Source organism: Pelodiscus sinensis, chromosome 23, assembly GCF_049634645.1.
Source record: "Pelodiscus sinensis isolate JC-2024 chromosome 23, ASM4963464v1, whole genome shotgun sequence".
Lineage (NCBI taxonomy): Eukaryota > Metazoa > Chordata > Testudines > Trionychidae > Pelodiscus > Pelodiscus sinensis.
The window spans coordinates 7396380-7417594 of NC_134733.1; the positions used below are offsets into that span (position 1 = coordinate 7396380).

General features: G+C 43.8%; 1 protein-coding gene across 5 annotated transcripts in view; it reads right to left on the reverse strand.

Moving 5' to 3' along the window:
• Positions 1-21215, reverse strand: part of UBR4 (ubiquitin protein ligase E3 component n-recognin 4) — a 133145-nt gene that overhangs the window by 85119 nt on the left and 26811 nt on the right. For all 5 annotated transcript variants that reach the window (XM_075906477.1, XM_075906474.1, XM_075906478.1 and 2 more), the window contains exons 23-35: positions 20328-20510; positions 19733-19855; positions 19407-19636; positions 18189-18313; positions 17382-17479; positions 16648-16805; positions 15729-15938; positions 11821-11922; positions 9848-9948; positions 5444-5642; positions 4930-5118; positions 4505-4568; positions 2002-2193 (exon numbers count right to left, since the gene is read on the reverse strand). In XM_075906477.1, the coding sequence (XP_075762592.1) occupies positions 2002-2193; positions 4505-4568; positions 4930-5118; positions 5444-5642; positions 9848-9948; positions 11821-11922; positions 15729-15938; positions 16648-16805; positions 17382-17479; positions 18189-18313; positions 19407-19636; positions 19733-19855; positions 20328-20510 (1974 nt within the window). The remainder of the gene's footprint in view (positions 1-2001; positions 2194-4504; positions 4569-4929; positions 5119-5443; positions 5643-9847; positions 9949-11820; positions 11923-15728; positions 15939-16647; positions 16806-17381; positions 17480-18188; positions 18314-19406; positions 19637-19732; positions 19856-20327; positions 20511-21215) is intronic.

Sequence of the window (21215 nt, forward strand, 5' to 3'; positions counted from 1 at the left end):
CCCTCCGCGGCTTTCAAAGCCTCGGGGGAAGCCGGCGGGGGGGGGCATCCCAGGCGCGCCTGGGCTGCTCCCCCGCCGGAGCCCCTCCGCGGCTTTCAAAGCCTCGGGGGAAGCCGGCGGGGGGGGGCATCCCAGGCGCGCCTGGGCTGCTCCCCCGCCGGAGCCCCTCCGCGGCTTTCAAAGCCTCGGGGGAAGCCGGCGGGGGGGGGCATCCCAGGCGCGCCTGGGATGCCCCCCCGCCGGCTTCCCCCGAGGCTTTGAAAGCCGCGGAGGGGCTCCGGCGGGGGAGCAGCCCAGGCGCGCCTGGGATGCCCCCCCCGCCGGCTTCCCCCGAGGCTTTGAAAGCCGCGGAGGGGCTCCGGCGGGGGAGCAGCCCAGGCGCGCCTGGGATGCCCCCCCCCGCCGGCTTCCCCCGAGGCTTTGAAAGCCGCGGAGGGGCTCCGGCGGGGGAGCAGCCCAGGCGCGCCTGGGATGCCCCCCCGCCGGCTTCCCCGGAGGCTTTGAAAGCCGCGGAGGGGCTCCGGCGGGGGAGCAGCCCAGGCGCGCCTGGGATGCCCCCCCGCCGGCTTCCCCCGAGGCTTTGAAAGCCGCGGAGGGGCTCCGGCGGGGGAGCAGCCCAGGCGCGCCTGGGATGCCCCCCCGCCGGCTTCCCCGGAGGCTTTTTAAAGTTTTGGTAACCGCTACTTCGCGGTTCGACCATCGCGGATTCACGTATATACATAATGTAATGAAAAAAGTCCGCGAAGTCGTGAATCCGCGATAGTCGAACCGCGAAGTAGCGAGGGTTCACTGTATATATAATTACAAAAGGCTATTGTGATCTCACCATTAACCTACATAATAAAAGTAAAGGACTGTCATTCTAGTGCCTAGAATAACTGCTGAGTCAATATGAAGCAATGAAAATAACTACAAGCACAGTTTAAAGCACTTGTGGTTAAGATTATCAGGTTTAATCATTGCTAACATTTGTGGACTGTCTGCCCACTCTAAGATCACAGCCATTTTTAACATCACACATTACACTCATGAGGTCTACAGATACAGTAAGAGTGGGGGAGGGAGATTTGACAGCAGCCTTCAGTGACCTGAAGGGGGGGGTTCCAAAGTGGATGAAAAGAGGCTGCTCTCAGTACTGACAGATGACAGAATGAGGAGCAATGATCTCAACTTGCAGTGGAGGAGGTCTAGGATGGATATTAGGACTAGGAGGGTGGTGAAGCACTAAAATGGGTTATCTAGGGAAGTGGTGAAATGTCCATCCCTGGAGGTTTTTAAGTCCCGGCCTGACGAAGTCCTGGGCTAGGATGACTTAGTTGGGATGGGTTCTGCTTTTTACAGGGGGTTGTGACTGGATGACCTTCTGAGGTCTCTTCCATCCCGATGATTCTAAGGCATGTATCTATGCCATGCTACAGCTATGTCTACACTGCAGGCTTTTTGCACAAGAACAGCTGTTCTTGCACAAAAACTTGCAGAGCATCTACACTGCACATGTGTTCTTGCGCAAGTAAATTTACAGTAAAGCGTCGGAACAGAGGGCTTCTTGGGCAAGAATTATTCCTCTCCCCATGAGGAATGAGCCCTCTTGCGCAAGAAGGCAGTATGGACAGGAAACATGAATTTCTTGCGCAGGAAACCCCTATGGCTAAAATGTCCATCGGAGCTTCCTTGTGCAAGAGAGCTTCCACACTGCCATGGACACTCTTGTGCAAAAGCACATGGCAGTGTGGACCTGCTCTTGCGCAGGACCTTTTGCTCAAGAACTCTTGCACAAGAAGCCTGCAGTGTAGACGCAGACTATGAGTTCTAGACCTTTGTGATATCAGAAGTAATTCAACCAAACATAACCCTTACTTCACAGCTAATTAGCATGCAACAATTTCAGTGGTTATATGAGGGATGCTGTGCAGATGCTAGATTCCTTGGTCCAGCTGCCACTCCCATGCAATAGCATGGGCTTTCAGTTACTAATTATGACATCATATTCTGAGAACTTACAGAGTCTTCAGCTTGAGAATCTTCCTCTTCCACTGCCAGTTCTTCTACCCAGTCTGAATCCACCTCAATAGCTCGTTCCTCTCCATCAACTGAAAGATGATTAGGTCCCTGGCCACTTGTCTGGCTCAGAGCATTAGTGACATCAGCCAGATAAGAGACAATGTGGCACGTACATTCCAGTATAGTAACATGCTGCAATCAAAAGTTTGATGAAAAAGAGAGAAGGAATACTTAAATCTTCCTTCATCTATTTGCAAATGAGCACAAATGTGAAAATAACCAATTCTTAATGACAAAGATAAGGCTTTGTGTTACACTCAGAAATTCTACCACAACACCTAACTGTGCTTTGCAAGGTGGATTGTGACAGTGATACAGTATGGGGACAGAACATTTTCTCTAACAAGTTTAAGGAGGACACTCAAGTCTGGAAGCCTTTGGATTTATGGGTATGCATATTGCACTACTCTATCCAATTCCTGTAAGCTAGTGAGATACTGAAACTAGCAACCTTATGCCAGATGACAAGAACAGAATGGACAATGGAAAGTAGAGGACAGCTTCTGTTCACCAGTGAATCACATCAAATTCAACACCTTGCCTTTTGTTAGCAAAATACTCAGAAGAAATACTGGGATTGCATCTACTTGCAGTATTTGCTTCAGAACAAGGGTGGGGAAGCTATGGCCCGAGGCTTGCCTTGCCTTGAGCCTGTGAGACTCAAAGCTCGTTCCCTACACACAGCAACACGAGCCAGTGCTGGTGCTCCAGCCATGCCAGGAGCAGCATGGCTGAAACGTCAGCATCAGCTCCCTGCAGGGAAGCGAGCCTCATGGGCTCAATCAAGGGAAGCTGCCAGCTGGACCCACCCCAGGGGCTATGCCTGGCAGTGTGGAGGAAGGAACCCCTGCAGGCACGCTCCCCCTCCCCCCATTGCTCCCATTGGCCAGGAATCATAGCCAACAGAAGCAGTGGGTGGGGGGGAGGCAGTGCCTGCAGAGAGCATCTCCCTGCAGCACACAGAGCCACAGAACTGTGCCCGGACCCCACACTTCCCGTCTACTCCTGCCACCCTATTTCTTGCCCAGACCCTGCACCCCCACCCTGTACACTGAACCTTTCATTTTTGGTCCCATCACAAAGCCTAAAGGAGCCCCACAAAATTCACTAAGCTCCAGGCCATGAGAAGAATTAATTCAGCCCTGGGGATAAGCCTGAAGCCTTGGCGGCACCCCCTTTCCCCTCTGGATTTTGAGGGGAGTGTCTTTTTTAACCTGATTTTCAGTGGGTGGGGGCGCAACTGTGTGGGTTTTTCTTCCCTCTTGTTGTAACTTGGGGACTAGGTCAGGGAGGATTGTGGGATTTTTCTTTTGCTTCTCACTTGTGCATGGCCCCCGACTGATTTCTGTGGGGCAGTAGCTTTCCATCTCAAAAAAGGTTCCTTGCCTCTACCTTTAGAGGTCTGAATTTTCAATTTTAGGGAGACATTAAACAAAAATTAAATATAGTCCTGAAAGGGCAGATTGTAAGGCTTTAATCTGAGCCTGAATCTACACTGTGTGCAAACAAGCAAAAGCAATTCACTGCCATGTATAAAAGGAAGATCAGAGAATTCCCCAAGTGAAGATTTAGATTTTAAAAAAATGCCAAAGTATTACACAAACAACAAAACACTTACTAACAGTAACTACTGTAACCTGTGCCTATTCCCAGAATAAGGAAAATCTCTAACAGTTCGCCACTTTTTCCTATATTGGTATAGTTAAAAGTAGCAAAACTGTCTATTTGTAGGTAATCTCCTAACACACCAGTTTGAATGCAGTTATACAAGTATAAAGCTCTCATACTGGTAAAAGTTTTTCTGGTTCAGGAAGAAAAGTAAGCTATATGGCTGTTTCTAGACTGGCCAGTTTTTCCGGAAAATCAGCCACTTTTCCGGAAAAATTGCCAGCTGTCTACACTGGCCGCTTGAATTTTGCCAAAAGCACTGACGATCTCATGTAAGATTGTCAGTGTTCTTGCGGAAATACTATGCTGCTCCCGTTCGGGCAAAAGTCCTTTTGCGCAAAACATTTGTGCAAAAGGGCCAGTGTAGACAGCTCAGATTTGTTTTCCGCAAAAAAGCCGCGATCGCGAAAATGGCGATTGGGGCTTTTTTGCGGAAAAGCACATCTAGATTGGTACGGACGCTTTTCCGCAAAAAGTGCTTTTGAAGAAAAGCGTCCGTGCCAATCTAGACGCTCTGTTCCGAAAATGCTTTTAACGGAAAACTTTTCCATTAAAAGCATTTCCGGAAAATCATGCCAGTCTAGACATAGCCAATGGGTATAAGGCACCTTTATGCTGATAGAAGCGAGTCCACCCTTTGGCTTATGATAGGATAACTATATTTTAAGGATGTTTGTTTTTCCTTATATGACAGATTTATAACAGTATAAATTTTCCAATACAGAATAGAATTTAGACCAAACACTGAGGACTGAGAACTGCTCTTGTTCCTTACCTTTCCATGCATGACATTAGCATTCATTTTTTCTATAACATTCTTTTGAGACAGGTACTTCTTGCTATATGATAAAGTTAAAAAAAAAAAGATAGTTATAGAAACCAATTCTTAAAAGTTATCAATTTAATCCTCACTGATGATGATCCCAAGTGTTTAGTTTGTTAATTTTACAACAGCATTATGCAAATCGTTAAGGCAGTGGCCACTAAATCAAAAGGAAAAGCTAAGGACCATTAAGGTTCCAAAACAAGTCTCCGTAAAAGGCAATCATCCGAACTACCACATATTGCAACAGGGGGCATTCCAAAATATGGGACAACTACACAGTAGCCCAAACGGTCTCCCTCTCCACCATCAAACTTCCAAAAAGAGAGCAACAAATCAAGATAATCAACCACCAACACAGAGCTCATTCTTCTTACCATCTGCTCAGCCAGTCGACTGCAGCACTGTGAAGCTGGAGATGGCCAGCACCTTGCCCTGCACTGGCCAGAGTTGCCATCACAACCATGAGCTCAGGGAAGCCTGTTCCATCACCATTGGCCAACATTTCCGTTGCCATTGGTATAAGGGTACTCAGCAGAACAGTGCATACGCCTTCGCCCACTTGGCTAATCAACAACAAGAAAGTATGAGATGCATTACAATCCATCGTCCATCTATACCAGGTTAAACTAAACAGTTCTGAGACTTGTCTAAGTAGTACCATACATCCACACCAGACAGACTCAAATACTAGCATGCGGGCGCATACTAAAAGTTCCCTGGGGTATGTATACCTAGTACCATTTCAAATAGTACTACATTAATACACATTACAGAATAGCAAGGCAATGGCTTTACATCATGAGAGATAAACAGGATTTAATGCACTAGAACTTTTCTGTGGAAAAGTTTAAGAGCATATAATGTCAGTCACATAAAATTATTCTCTACCTGTTTTCCCGAACAATATATGTGGTTAGAAGTTGCAGCAGCTGCCTGTTCTCTTGAATAACATCCAGCTGATCTGAATCTTTAGGTGGTGACATGGTCATCCTGGTTAGCCAGGCCTGTAGGCGTACAGGCTCCACGCAGGCCAACTGGGCCAAGGAGCCACATAGTCTCAGTAGACTGGGGTTAGGGCTTTTCTCAGCTAGGAGACAAAATTATCAGCAGTTGATACAGTGAATGCAAATTGAACATGCCTACGACAATTTTCCTATTATTAAAAGCAAAATTTACTGGATTCCCTAAAGTGCATACAATTGGAGAAAGCCCCACATCTATCCCTATTAATGTCATCACCATTCTAATTCTACTCCTCCATTCGTTCCCCTAGACACTTATTCTCTCTCTCCTACACTGAGGGTAACTGAATCAAGCATGACATAAAAGTGAATTATGTAATTTTCCAGCTTGTGGTCATCTCTAGCTGTTCATATGCATACTGAAGATATTGCCAGACAGTCCCCTTGTGTCTGGTACTCAAGAGAGCTAAACAGTCTGCTTAGCAAACATTCACCTTCAAAAAAAGGGATTGCCGAAATACTAGTTAACTCAGAATAATCTTTTACTACACACTTAAAAGGGCAAATAATTAAAGGAAAAATGTGCACAGTAGGAGGCTGCAAGGGGTGGGACAGTAACAGAATTGAAAACTGAAGCTAGAGAGGCGATGGGGAGAGAAGACAGCAAAACACAAAAGATGACTGAGAATGAGAACACTTTGTTTTCAGTATCTCCCCAAAATGTTTCTTTCAAACATTTTCACACTGTAGGTGTGCAAAATGTTAAGTCACAGAATCATAGAATACTAGAACTGGAAGAGACCTCGAGAGGTCAAGTCCAGTCCCCTGTACTCACAGCAGGATCAAGCACTGTCTAGACTAGATCATCCCTGATAGATGTCTATCCAATCTGCTCTTGAATATCTCCGGTGTTGGAGATTCCACAACCTCCTTAGGCAATTTATTCCAGTGTTTAAGAGTTAGGAAGTTTTTCCTAACAGCCAACCTAAACCTTCCTTGCTGCAGTTTAAGCCCATTGCTTCTTGTCCTAGCCTCAGACGCCAAGGAGAACAATTTTTCCCTCCTTCTTGTAACACCCCTTTAGATAAGAACATAAGAAAGGCCGTACTGGGTCAGACCAAAGGTCCATCTAGCCCAGTAGCCTGTCTGCCGACAGTGGCCAGCACCAGGTGCCCCAAAGAGGGTGGACCAAAGACAATGATCAAGCGATTTGTCTCCTGCCATCCTTCTCCAGTCTCTGACAGAGAGAGGCCAGGGACTACATTTCAATCCCCTAGCTAATAGCCTTTTATAGACCTAACATCCCTGAAATTGTCTAGCTTCTCTTTAAACTCTGTTATAGCCCTAGCCTTCACAGCCTCCTGCAGCAAGGAGTTCCACAGGTTGACTACACGCTGTGTGAAGAAGAACTTTCTTTTATTAGTTTTAAACCTGCTACCCATTAATTTCATTTGGTGTCCTCTAGTTCTTCTATTATGGGAACTAATAAATAACTTTTCTTTATCCGCCTTCTCCATACCACTCATGATTTTATATACCTCTATCATATCCCCCTTCAGTTTAGAAAAGAGGAGACTGAGAAGTCCCAGTCGCTTTAACCTCTCTTCATATGGGACCTGTTCCAAACCCCTAATCATTTTAGTTGCCCTTTTCTGAACCCTTTCCAAGGCCAAAATATCTTTTTTGAGGTGAGGAGACCACATCTGTACACAGTATTCGTTATGTGAGCATACCATAGTTTTATACCGGGGCAGTAAGATATTCTGTGTCTTATTTGCTATCCCTTTCTTAATAATTCCTAACATCCTATTTGCCTTTTTGACTGCCGCAGCACACTGTGTGGACGTTTTCAGAGAACTATCCACGATAACTCCAAGATCTCTTTCCTGATTTGCCGTAGCCAAATTAGCCCCCATCATACTGTATGTATAGTTGGAGTTATTTTTGCTCATGTGTATTACTTTACACTTATCCACATTAAATTTCATTTGCCATTTTGTTGCCCAATCACTCAGTTTCGTGAGATTTTTTGGAGTCCCTCACAGTCTGCTTCTGTCTTGACTATCCTAAACAGTTTGGTATCATCCGCAAACTTTACCACCTCACTGCTTACCCCTTTCTCCAGATCATTTATAAATAAGTTGAAAAGGATTGGTCCCAGGACTGACCCTTGAGGGACACCACTAGTTACCCCTCTCCATTCAGAAAATGTACCATTTATTCCTACCCTTTGTTTCCTGTCTTTTAACCAGTTCTCAGTCCAAGAAAGGACCTTCCCTCTTATCCCATGGCCATGTAATTTACACAAGAGCCTTTGGTGAGGGACCTTGTCAAAGGCTTTCTGAAAATCTAAGTATACTATATCTACTGGATCCCCCTTGTCTGCAAGATACTTGAAAACTGCTATCCTCTCCCTTCTCAGTCTTCTCTTTTCTAAACTAAACAAGTCCAATTCTTTCAGTCCTTCTTCATAGGTCACTGATCATGTTTTCTAGACAGTTAATCATTTTTGTTGCTCTTCTCTGGACCTTCTCCAGTTTCTCCACATCTTTCTTGAAATGTGATGCCCAGAACTGGTCACTATACTCAAATTGAGACCTAATCAACACAGAGTAGAGCAGAAGATTTGCTCACAGCACTACTGTTAATGCATCCCAGAATCATGTTTGCTTTTATTGCAACAGTGTCACACTGTTGACTCATTTAGCTTGTGGTCCACTATGACCCCTAAATCCCTTTCAACAGTACTCCTTCCTAGACAATCACTTCCCATTCTGTATGTGTGAAATGGATTGTTTCTTCTTAAGTGGAGTACTTTGCATTTGTCTTTATTAAACTTCATCCTATTTACCTCAGGCCATTTCTCCAGTTTGTCCAGATCATGTTGAATGTTGACCCTATCCTTCAAAGCACTTGCAACCCCTCCTAGCTTGGTTTCATCTGCACACTTAAGAAGAATACTCTCTATGCCACCATCTAAACTTCTGAATATGATACTGAACAGAACAAATCACAAACAGACCCCTGCAGAATCCCACTTGTTATGCCCTTCCAGCATGACTGAGAACCATTAATAGGTACTCTCTGAGAACAGTTATCCAGCCAGTTATGCACCCACCTTATAGTAGCCCCATCGAGGTTGTATTTCCCTAGTTTATTGATAAGAAGGTCATGAAGAGACCATGTCAAATGCCTTACTAAAGTCTACGTATACCACGTCCACCGCTTCTCCCTTGTCCACAAGACTTGTTATCCTATCAAAGAAAGCTATCAGATTGGTTTGACATGATTTGTTCTTTACAAACCCATGCTGGCAGTCTCCTGTCACCTTATTATCTTCCAGATGTTTGCAGATGAATTCCTTAATTACTTGCTCCATTATCTTTCCTGACACAGAAGTTAAACTGACTGGTCAGTAGTTTCCTGGATTGTTTTTATTTTCCTTTTTATAGATGGGCACTATATTTGCCGTTTTCCAGTCTTCTGCAATCTCTCCTTACTTCCATGATTTTTCAAAGATGTTAGCTAAAGACTCAGATACCTCCTCTATCAGCTTCTTGAGTTTTCTACAATGCATTTCCATCAGGCCCTGGTGACTTGCAGACATCTAACTTTTCTAAGTAATTTTAAACTTGGGGTTTTTTTATTTTAACTTTTACACCTATCCCATTTCCATTAGCATTCGCTACATTAGGCATCCCGTTAGCATCAAACTTCATGGTGAAAGCAAAAACAAAGAAGCCATGAAGCACCTCTGCCATGCCATTTTCAAGTTTCCTGTTATTGTTTCTCCCTCTTCATTGAGCAATGGGCCTACCCTGTCCTTGATCTTCCTCTTGCTTCTAATATATTTGTAGAATGTTTTCATGTTACCCTTTGTATCTTTAGCTAGATTTAGCTTATTTTGTGCCATTGTCTTTCTAATCTTGCCCCTGCATATCTGTGTTTGCTTATATTCATCCTTTGTAATTTGATCTCATTTCCACTTTTTAAACGACTCCTCTTCAATTTTTACATCATTTAAGATCTCCTGGTTGATTCAAGGTGGTCTCCTGACATTTCTATCTTTCCTACACAGTGGAATAGTTTGCTTTTAGGCCCTTAACGTCCTTTTAAAAAACTGCCAGCTCTCTTCAGTTGTTTTTCCTCTTAGTCTTGCTTCCCACGGGACCTTACCTACCAGTTCTCTGAGTTTACTAAAATCTGCCTTCCTGAAATCCACTCTTCTCCCTTTTACCATTCTTTAGAATCATGAACTCTATGATTTCACGATCACTTTCACCCAATTTGCACATCCAAGTTATGATGCAGAGATTAAACAGTCACTTACTCAACTGGAAGAGTTTGGTGAAGAATTTCAGAACTCTATTACAGAATTTAGCTGAGAGATTCTCATTGGCTGTTGCCATCATGATCTGGACCAGTTCTCCACTAGTTGAAAGAAAACAAATCATCAGGTCAAACCTTTCAAAAATGCACATATCTCTTTTCTTCACCATTATTTATATCCATCTGAGATGCCAGGGCAGAAACAGATCATACAATGCAGATTCAGAGAGGAGGGACAGACACCTAAACAAGACAAAATTCTAACCACAGCACCCAGCACAGTAAGGATGGAGTACTGCAAGCAGCTACCATCCAATCTTGGTTTCATCCAAAAGAATGACAACAAAAACCATCTGAATGTGTTGTGTGTGAAACAGCTAAGCAATTATACTCGAAAGGGAACTATCAAACAAGTGCCAACCCTACTTCTCTTCAAAGTTTATTAGAATAACATGGAGACATGTTGTAGTCAGTCAGTTTAAAATTAAGGCTACATAACAGAAGAGACTACTTTTAAAAAATGCTTGCTGCTTTGAGGTTTAAGCAATTTCAGTCTGTTGGTAAAATAACCACAACTTTTTCATATTGTCCTCTGCTCCACTCTCTAAGGGTATGTCTAACCACCCTAGTTCGAACTAGGGTGGCAGTGTAATGTAGTCATTCGAAGTTGCAAATGAAGCCTGGGATTTAAATATCCCGGGCTTCATTTGCATCTTGCCGGGCGCCGCCATTTTTAAATCCTCGTTAGTGCGGACTCCGTGCCCACGGCTACATGCGGCACGGAGTAGGTAGTTCGAATAAGGCTAATTCGAACTACCATTACTCCTCTCTGGAACCACGAGGAGTAATGGTTGTTTGAATTAGAAAGCCTAATTCGAACTACCTACTCCGTGCCGCGTGTAGCCGCGGGCACGGAGTCCGCACTAATGAGGATTTAAAAATGGCGGCGCCCGGCAAGATGCAAATGAAGCCCGGGATATTTAAATCCCGGGCTTCATTTGCAACTTCGAATGACTACATTAACCACCCTAGTTCAAACTAGGGTGGTAGTGCAGACATACCCTAAGATACTAACTCATATTTAAGAGCCTAACATTTACATGCTTTTGTAACCTGACTGTACACAATACTTTCAGAGCAATGCCATCAGAGCCTTAGCTCCAAATTTGGAGTGGCATACAAACCTAGCGCACAGATCATGACCACTCTGGTAACAAACCAAGGTTCTATCACAAAAGGACCAAAGCTGCACACAATCAAGTCAAGTCCCTCATGATGCTACATTAGCTTAGGCTGAACAATATGAAGTAGAGAGGGTGCTTTCTCAGCTTTACAATTGGAATTAACTCTTCCCCCCCAGTTCACCTCTTCCTAAACTCTTGCTGTGCTCTGCTGCTTTCACATCCTCAATGCTATGGGGTGGCACTGAGAGAACAGGTAGAACTTTAGAAGTAGGACTGACAGACAAATTAATACTCCTCTCTCAAGGCAGTCTTCAAGCTGCCTCTGACAAAAAGCATGTATCCAAAGACTCTCAAAACCATGCACTGAAATAATGACTAATTGTACATTTACATAAGAACATAAGAACGGCCGTACTGGGTCAGACCAAAGGTCCATCTAGCCCAGTATCCTGTCTACCGACAGTGGCCAGCACCAGGTACCCCAGAGAGGGTTGACCAAAGACAATGATCAAGCGATTTGTCTCCTGCCATCCCTCTCCAGCCTCTGACAAACAGTGTTGAAGTGTTTTATTTGCAGTGTTGAAGAAAAAACTCTTTCACACCCAGGAAACTTTTCAGACTTACTAAATCTCACATCTCTCCAAAGAGCAATTTGTTCCTTGTGCAGATTACATGATCTCTACACTTTACTGTACAGAAGCAACAGCATTTCACAAATGCTAAGCATAACAAGACAAGGAATAACAGAGAAAAGAAGAAGTCCTTAGAATGCAATATTCCATCACATCACCTCTCTGAGAAGAATTCCTCCATGGCTTTCCGGGCCTGGCTGCTCTCTAGCTGCTTCTCCAGATGCTGCAAACACTCCTCCAAGATAGACTCATCCAAGCCACTGTGGATCAAAGATTAAGTATAAAGAAGAGCGAACTGTCTGTTCAGTCTTATCTATTTATTATCATTGTTAAACATAGGATTAAACTATAACTGACAATGATTCTGTCTGAAACACATGAATAAAGGTAAAAATTGATTAAACCTAAATTGGGACTCAGACCTCAGTTGCCCACTCTTACAACTAGCATTCCTGGGTGGGCTTAAATCTAAGATATCTGTCATATTTGGTGTTGCAATCTAGAACTCTGGATACTAACAAGGTACAGATGGTTTTAGAGAGCATGGCATTGGAAAACATCCAGATAAAAAAGTAGGGTTGCAGAAGGAAGCACTACATTAAATAGTTTATAATCTCTTTTGGGGAGAGAGATTTCATAGAAAAGCCTCAGCCAAGGAAGAACCTGTGGACATAGTCCAAGAAACCTTTAAGAATAATTTAGTGAACTATAAAAGCTCCCATAAAAAAGGAGTGTGTATGGAAAAATTAAATACAATGGTCTTGTGTCTCCAGCATACAAGAGGGGTTAAGAAATTGTGCAAAAAGTTCAACATATAGAAAAAGAAGCAGTAGAACATGGCCAAGTGGCAGTCGCAGCATCAGAACAAACAGTTAACTTTTGCAGAGGGCACACAGACACATTCGCCCCGTCCACCTCTTTTGGAAGAGGATGATTCAAACGCTTACTGAAAGAGAGAGAGAGAGTGCAACTTTATGGATTCACAAAGCACTATAAAGAAACAGTGGGTTGCTGTACATTTTCACATCATTTAGGTAAATGCATGTAAATGTGTTATATGTAACCAATCAATCTGCTGGATTAATTGGTTTATTTTAACTTGGTTTTATATTTTAATTTTTTTGTGTGTGTTTTATATAACATATGCCATATGACTTTTTTTAAATTTATATTTGTTTCAAGTTATTTTGGGTTTATTTTTGTTGCAATGAAAATTAAGTTTGCACATTATTTTAATACTAGCCAATTAGCCCATCATAAGACGGGATTTTCAGGTCTCTCCTCCATGTTGGTCTTCTCTCCTGAGCCTCTGGTCTCTCTCTCTTTCTCTCTCTCTCTCCTCCTACTTCCCCCCCCCCCCCTCAGCTCTTCTCCCCCTCCTGCCTCTCATTCTCCCTTTCTTTTCTCCTCCTCCTCCTCCTGCCTCTCTCTCTCCCCTCCGTCTCTCCCTGCCCCCCTCTCCTCTCCCACCATGGCGCTCGGCTGAGTGCTGCCTGCTCAGCCAGGCCACCACAAGGGAGGGGGCACAGCAGTGACGTACACAGCCAGGGGACGTGGCCGTGTACGTCACCGCCCCGCCCCCCTTCCCCTCCCGCCGTGGCACTCAGTCACAGGGGAGCCCAAACAGCCGCTTGCGCCGCTGACTCCCACACAGCAGCCCAGCTGAGGGGTGCAGCACTCAGCTGAGCGCCACGGCGGGTGGGGAAGGGGTAGCGGGGCGGTGACGTACACGGCCAAGGGGCGGGGCCATGTTCGATAGCATTACAGACTCACGGACATTGGGCTTATATGATACAGATATATAAAACACACACTTTTGTGATCACACATTATTGATTCCGAAGCTTTTCCCTTGTGTTATCTGAAATTACATCCTGTAGTAAAAATATTCCCAAAAATATTGCAGGCAAAATCCAAAGACATTTTCACTCTCTAAAAGGCAGTGTTGTAGATACTCTTCTGAGTTTCCTCTATCCACAGGGAATCAGTGTTAAAAGGATCAAATATCATTATGCATAATATTTTTACATCTTGGTTAACTGGTGTCATTACCTGTTCTCCAAGCTTATTATACCTGCTGACTTACACAGAGAGAACAAGAACCAGTCTAATTTAATAGCCAGATGCAAACAATAAGGCAAAATTTATCAAGTGATTTTGATTAGCACCTCTAGCTTTGATCTCATGCTCCCTATGCAACTCCTATTTGTCTAGTAACAGCCACAAATTATCCACATTCAAATATTCAGCTGGAGTACTATGTCCAATTCTGGATGCCACGCTTCAAGAAAGAGGACGGCAAATTGGAAGAGTCCCAGGAGAGAAGCAAAAATAATAAAAGGCTTATAAAACCTGACCGATGAGAAAAGGTTAAAACAACTGGGCATGTTTAGACTGAGGGGGGACCCAATATAAGTTTTCTTCAGCTACAGGTTGAACCGCTCCAGTCTGGCACCTTTGGGACTTGATTGGTGCCAAACCAGAGAATTTGCTGAACTACGGGAGGTCAATATTGTCTAGCAGCATTAGCAACACTTCCACTGCATACAGGACTCTTAATTTACCCCTGAATGTCTTCAAGCTAAGTAACAGCACAGAACACAGAGCCAGGACTGGTAACAGTAAACAAGCTTTTTGGGATTGCAGGAAAGTTGGTCATATCCATGGTAAGTGGACATCTAGCTAACTAAAATAAATGCCAGACCACGGATGTTGACAGACCAGAGATGGAATGTCAATGAGTAGTCAATTAAGCCTAGGCTATTTGTTAATCGTTTATCAGTTAATCTAGTCAAGTGGACTACTCAAATTCCTCCCTGCCTGCCGCCTCTATGACAAAGGCAGGAAAGAGGGGAGAGCAGGAGCCTGTGCTGGGGGAAGCTAGCTTAAAAGCCAGTGATGCTTGTCTCCCAAAGGCTCCACAGCGATGCCTGTCTCCCCCTCACCTGGTGCTGCTGCCTCCATCAGAGGCAGCCAGAGTGGAGTGGAGCAGCGCAGCTGGAGGTGGGGGGCACCAGGGGAGGCTGCTGCGAAGCAGCCTCTGCTTGTGGTGGGACCTGGCTCGCTGTGGATAGAGGCTGCTTTGTAGCAGCAGCCCCTGTCTGTGGGGTTCCAAGTTCTGCATGGACAGAGGCTTCTCCACATCCTGCAGAGCAGCAAGCTTGATCCTGCTGTGGACCGAGGCTGGTCCCCAGCAGCAGCGCCAGCCTCTCTCCGCGGGGAGCTTGGGCGCCCTGCAGACAGAGGCTGCTGTCACCCCGCGCTGCTGCCTCTTACATAGAGGAAGCAGCACGGGGTGGCAGGCAGGCAGCCAATCCATGAGGGGAACTGGTTTTTAAACTTGCTCCACTTGTGGGCTGGTACCTGTCTGGATCCCCGCGCTGCTACTCTGATACAGCAGCACAGGATGGTAAGGGGCTCCCTGGGAATGGGGCTGGAGTGCACTGGCTGCCAGCCCCACCCCCAGGGACTAGAGAATAAGCAACTAACAGCTAAGTATTCATGCAGCTAGTCGACTATTCTATTACCTGTTACCTAACATCCCTAGAACACAGACGTTAAACTTGTATAAGGAGGACAGTGACCAGGCTTAATCTGCAGCAAGGGAGATTCAGATTAGATATTAGCAGTAGGTAGGCTCTGGAAGAAGCTTCCACAGGAAGTTGTGGAATCATCGTTCTTGTTCAACCTGTTCTTAACCTCCAAACATCTGTCAGGAATGGACTAGGTTGGCATGTACAGCCCCTTTCATTGTGGAAAGACTCAGTAACATCTCGTGTTCCCTTCGAGCCTACATTTCTGTGTGATCCAACAGTCAATTCAGGTAAATTAGCAAATCCACACTCCTTGTGTAGACAGCCATTGTACTATTTAAAGTTTCTATAACTTGGATAAAATGTTGCTAGGCTTTAATCAGCAACTGCAATAGCACAGAAAAGAATAAATTACTACATGATCTTTCCATAGAACAAATGAAAATACTGATGCATAAATGGATCAGGATAATCCTAGCCATCTCGCTTGGCAGGCCACACAATGATGGGACACACCGTATGAAATTTGATACCTGTTGGGATCAGAGTGATTGGCCAATATGTTGTAACATCCTGTGATCAGCTTCTCATAGACACGAGCCAGGAATTCATCAGACTCTGCAGGGCCCAGAATCCTTTCTAGGGAGTTACTGCTGATCTCTGCCACACTCTCCATGCTAGTCTCCAACAGAAGGGGCAACAAGGTATGAATAACCTGTGGTGGGTTCAGTTCCTCTGACCAGCTGGAAGAAGACAACAAACAGCACAAACATTTCCATTAGTAAACCAGTAAAAGATCTACACAATGAAACAGCTTAGCAGGCACAGAACTGGCAAAATGATGTAGACGGAAGAGCAGATACATGTTAAGTCCAAAGCCTTTTTCACATTGTTGGATTTAATTCAGTTGCCTGGCAACTCTCTCTCAACAAAACTGTTCTCATCAAAGCTGTATGTGAGCCACTATGGTATATAAATATCTGCAATGTTTTCCTAGATGGTCACTGCATCATTTATGTCCTCTGGACATTGGTGCAGTATCAGAACCCCGTTGTGTATACCTACAGAATAAAAGTCTCCATGGAAGAACTGCTGTGGTCCTTTCCATTTACGCAGTACTATTTCTAACACAATACCTCTGGTGATCAGTCTAAAAAACAATCTACACTGTTTCCATTTTTCTCCCCATTTTGTGGCATGTGTGTTTATTCTGTGCTCCCATTCTACAAGAGGGGACAAGACGACGTATGGCTTCCAGAGATCCAAGGACAAGTGAATGGTTATTTTTTTGAATTGATGTACAGTTCCTGGTACATTGATGTACAGTTCCTGGTACAGTTCAGAAAAATAGGGTCCATTACCCAACTTTTTCTCCCATAAACAGGAGTGGTCAGTTGAAAGTTATATTCAAAAGAGCAGGCAAAACCAGACAGAATAAAACTGTTTACTTACACTATGAGGTCCCCAGTGAGTCTGACCAAGGAGAGGAGGGTATGTTTTAAGGAGGCTGCGAGGGGTAGACTCTGGCTACAGAGTGTGCCTAGATGAGCAGCCTGAACAGCACTGATGTAGCTCTCTGCTGGAATTGTGTCATTCGCAAAGGCATTGCGCTAAAAAGAATCAGAAGTCATGTTTAGGACAAATGCATACCACATCAAGTAGAATCGGGTGCCTAAAAATGAGCATATATGAATTAATATTGTGTGTCATGCAGTCTTCTGACTGAAATTGATCTTTGGGTGGGGGGGTTAAAACCTCTATACTGTTGATCTAATAGCAGCAATCTGAGAAGTTGACAGTGCAGCCTATGGTCACCATCATCTGTGTGTGTGACCCATGGAGTCTTTACACACCAACATGAAATCCTCTAAGCAGCAGAGCTATTCTGACAGTGAATTGGATGCTGCAACTTGTTAATTTCCACTGGCCAAACCTCTATATTAAAGGGAAGGGTGCAATAAATCTGCTCCCTTTGCAGGAAATTTGCAAATTTGGTTAAACAAAATGTGGATACTTTTCCAAAAGCAATTAACTCATATCTAGCATGAGCAAGACTATTTCCCTATTACCAGACATTTAGCTCTTACAGTTTAATGAAAGTTGAACAAATAAATATAGTAGACAACTCTCTCACTAAGTTTCAAAGTTAGGGCTATTTCATGGCCCTCACATAGGACTGAACTCACCCATGATCCAATGTTCGGAAACTCATTAGTATGAATGTTATTCCAAGATTCACACAAAGTCTGTACTGCTGATGGCAAATTCTGTACAAGTGTTGGGCCTGCAACCAAATGAGATAGTAAAAATAAGGAGTTTCACAGGTAAGCTGGAATTCAGTAAGGGCCTGTTCAAAAGAGCCAGAACTGAATTAGGAAAGTTAACTGATGGAAAACTGGATAGCTTGTCTGAATGTAATTCAGGTGGTGAAGCTGGTTTCATGTTCTTCTACAGTAGGTCATGTCACAGTCTTAAGAAAACCAAGCCTGCATTATCTCCACAGCCTCGGGCAACCCAACATGCAACAGACAGCTCTTCCAGTGGAAAGATGTTATTCCAACAGTATAACTTGTCAAAATGCTTTAATCAAGTGGTTTAACCAATAACAATCCATCCCGTGAGGAATTCTGAAAGTTTCACTTGTTACACAGTGTACCATTCAAGCCGTGAGAATCCATGGAAATTCAGAGGACAGCTATGCCAATAGAATACCAACACAGCTGCAAAGCCATTTTAATATTGGCTGAAGTAGAGCTAGTTACTGTTTTCATGATATTCCCAAGACTGCCACGCCACCACTACTTCTGAACTCACGCATGAAGATAGCTGACTACTAGACAATCAATACTCCGGTCTTTGAGGTGATGGCTGGAGGACAGCTGGGGAGTGAATCTTTTGGCAGCACAACTGTGAAGCTAAACTTTTGCAATATTATATCAAAAGTCTCCCTTAAACAAATTTAGGAGCACAGCTAAACTTCGCAAGAGCCTTACCCAGAGTATTTGATTTGCAGCGGCTAGATCCAATAGCCAGGACAGCAGCATATCCCCGAAGCTTCTCTTCAGAAGGTTTGTTCTCAGTGGACCCCTCTTCAGAGAGGCTTTGCAATAAGTAAGATCTGTGTTGGGGTGGAAAGGATTCATTTCAGGGGACAGCTCTGCATTTCAGAACTAACATGCCAAGACTGTGACAAAGAGGAAGGCAAACTACAAGAACCAACTGCTGATTTGTTTGATCTCCCATAAATCCTACAATACCATTCAATCGGTTCTGGGCTTTTAAGATCCTTTAAGCCACTTAACAATGAAAAGTGGCTGCTCGCATGGGTGAAAGGAGATGCTGCTTTACTTTCACTTTCTTCTGCACAGGAGCCAAAAGCAGTTTAAAGCACCTTGGACTCTCAGGGTATGTCTACACTACATGCTTCTGGTGACAGAGGCATGCAGATTTGTTTACTTGGCATAGGGAAATGAAGCGGCGATTTAAATAATCGCCGCTTCATTTAAATTTAAATGGCTGCGGCGCTGTGCCGATCAGCTGTTTGTCGGCTCAGCACGCTAGTCTGGACACTCCGCGGTCAACATCAAAGGCATTTGTCGACCTCCCCGGTAAACCTCATCCCACAAGGCATACCGGGGAGGTCGACATATGCCTTTGAGGTCGACCGCAGAGCATCCAGACTAGCGTGCTGAGCCGACAAGCAGCTGATGGGCACAGCGTGGTAGCCATTTAAATTTAAATAAAGTGGCGATTATTTAAATCGCCGCTTCATTTCCCTATGCCAGGTAGCCTAACCTACATGCCTCTTTTGCCAGAGGCATGTAGTCTAGACACACCCTCTCTGAACAGTTACACCACCTCACATCCTAGTCATCCTGACAGCCACAAAAATAATCCACTGAAATAACTCTGTGCTACTCACTCTCTTTCAGGGTGTTAGGAAGAGGTCCAGAGATGAAGCTATTTTGCAGCTTTTAGGAAGGTTTTGTAAGACCAGATAGTAAATTACTTGAAAAAGAATAAAACCTATAGATTTTAGAAAGTCTTCTGATTTGACATTGTACATTCTATGTGATGCAAGATAGAGCCATCATTCTGGACTATAAAAAAAAAATACCACTATACTGGGATGGGGAGCAAAATCAAAATGAAGAGCTAAGTACAGAAAGGAAAACAAACATCCCTCTAGAAGGGGTAAATCAGGTGCGTACCTCGTGAATGTAGCATAAGTGTCAATAAGCTGTAGCGTAGCAGGCAGGAGATTCTTGGTTATCTCAGATGATTTGTGTGGGTCAGTTTCTGCAGCCAGCTTGGAAAAATGCTCATCTAGAGAAACTTGGATCTTGGAAATTGCAGCATCAAGAGTATAAATGGACTGCAAACTGGGAACCTCATGCAGCTGGAGAATAGTGGTGCAGTCGATCCCACAGAAAGAGGAAATCTTAAAATATAATGATGATGTTATAACAGCAATATGCCACACAAAGATCAATGTTCCTCAATAGCTTACATGTATCCTGTATTCAAACCAACTTACCTGTCGAGCAAAGTACTCTTCTGCTATTTCCACATCATATTTCACTGAGCTGCACTTGTTAGATGCCAATTCAATGAGAGAAGCAGCATGTTCAGCTTTCATGCCCTGTTTGATAAGGTGATCCTACATGCATTGCAGAGAAAAATTTAGCGTCACATTTAAGGGACAACAGAAGGGCTGTGGAATTTACCAATTAATGAACGACCATACACTGACACTTTTTTTAAAACCACATACAATACTAATTCCCATTTCCCACTACCATGGAAACATTACAATTCACATATGCAGGGAACCAGGCCGAGATTAAAACTGTCACTGTCCATTTAGAACCACCCACTAACGCTAACATTAAAACAAAAAGCTATAAAACAAAAAACTAAGAATTGGTTTAATTCTCTTAGCTGAACTGAGGGAGATGAAAGTTTCTTTTGACACACCTGGTACAGATATTTCCCTCCTCTTTAGGCTCCGATGTACACTGCTGCAATTTCATTTCTTACCTCCAAGACAGATTACTACAACTCTGGAATCTGTGTAAAATGCTAATAACGAGTCAAAAACCCCACTGTAAATTCTGAAGAAAGGGCTGTACCTTGATCCAGCTGACGTAGGAACTGATACGTAAGCGGGAAGACCAGCGTAAAGTATGCAAGATATCACATTCACTCATGTCTGGTGTATTCATGGCCAACTGATTTATGTAGTTTTTAGATGGAGGCAAAATCCCCAGTATCCGCCACAGTATCAAGAAATAGTATTGAAGTGCACAGGCCTCCTAAACAAAGGAGTGGAGGATACATGAGTAAGCACATTATCTACAACAAGGAGTCTTGTGGCACCTTAAAGACTAAAACATTTCCTTAGGCATAAGCTTTCATGGGCTGCAGCCCACTTCCTCAAACGTCTGCATGTAGAGGTAGCATCTCAGATATTAGAGTGAACTGGACCACACTTCCATTTCATGATGGTTTTCTCTCTCACCTAATTCCCTGCCAAGGGAATTCTTATTTAATCTAATCACATTCCAGCTTGATCTCTTAAATACATTTGGGAGGTGTGAAGACCCAGGAGGTAGAACCCCAGCACTATATACCGTAGAGTCTCAGAGTTAAAAATATTTTGGTAATGGAGGTTGTTCATAACTCTGAAATGTTTGCAACACCAAATAAAAGGTTACATTTGTTCTTTCAAACAATTGCACATTGACATAATATAGCTTTGAAATTTTACTATGAAGAAGAAAAATGCTGCTTTCCTTTTTTTTTGGTAGTTTACATAGTACCTGTAGTATACTATATTTGCTCTCTGTCTGTCTGTGTGTGTATTTGCTGGTGTCAGATTATGTACTTCAAATTTCAAATGAGGCATGTAGCTAACAGGTCAGTTTGTAACTCTGAGGTTCTACTGTATTATCATTTACCACAAAACCAAACCAGGAAAGTGCCATCTTTAAGAAAAATCAGAGGTAGCACCTTGACTC